At 33.3% G+C, this 567-nt stretch overlaps 1 protein-coding gene across 4 annotated transcripts in view; it reads right to left on the bottom strand.

The window, feature by feature from the left end:
* Positions 1-13: 13 nt before the first annotated feature.
* The window catches only part of LOC105001227 (GPN-loop GTPase 3), a 12,259-nt gene continuing 11,705 nt past the window's right edge, over positions 14-567 (bottom strand). For 2 of the 4 annotated variants that reach the window (XM_010857394.1, XM_010857395.1), the window contains 2 exons: positions 450-565; positions 14-313 (listed from right to left, as the gene is read on the bottom strand). In XM_010857394.1, the coding sequence (XP_010855696.1) occupies positions 25-313; positions 450-565 (405 nt within the window). In that variant the 3' untranslated portion in view covers positions 14-24. The remainder of the gene's footprint in view (positions 314-449; positions 566-567) is intronic. The other 2 variants (XM_010857396.1, XM_010857397.1) reach the window with 2 other exon arrangements.

Raw genomic sequence — 567 nt, 5'->3', positions numbered from 1 at the left:
ATAGTTACTTTATAAATAAACTCTTCATTCATTCTGGTGTTCTTGAAAATATTCGTCAAACATAGAAGAAGACTCATCTTCATGTTCCTTTGGTTCTTTAAATTCCAAGTCTTCTCCATACTGGATGGCAAAATCAATATGCTGTAATACAATGTTCATGCTTTCTTCATCTGACTGATCATAAGGCAAAAATCGAACCATGCTGTAGTCATCAATCAGTCCACATATAGCGTTAGTCAATTTTTTGAATTTTTTGCTTCTTAAGTCACTTGTAGAGTCATCTAATAAAGAATACATGTCTGGATCTAGAAACCTTTAAAAGTGAGAAAGAAGACAGATAAATAAAATAAGAATAAATCAGGAAACTAGTTTTATAGCTTCACATTTAAATGAAGCTTAGAGGGTTCATCTCAGCAACAGAGATGTGATGATAACGGAAATGAACTCACTTCTCAATTTCCTTTTTAGCTTTCTTACTCAGCAGATCCATTTTCGTCATGATGTTAACTTGAGGAATTTCTAGAGAGATCATAGCACTCAGGGCTGCCAAAATGCCAGAAATAAACT

The sequence above is a fragment of the Bison bison genome, unplaced genomic scaffold (genome assembly GCF_000754665.1).
Source record: "Bison bison bison isolate TAMUID 2011002044 unplaced genomic scaffold, Bison_UMD1.0 scf7180017864380, whole genome shotgun sequence".
In the NCBI taxonomy this organism is placed as follows: domain Eukaryota; kingdom Metazoa; phylum Chordata; class Mammalia; order Artiodactyla; family Bovidae; genus Bison; species Bison bison.
Note: the sequence above shows the minus strand (reverse complement) of the source record. Positions and strands in the feature narration are given on the sequence as shown.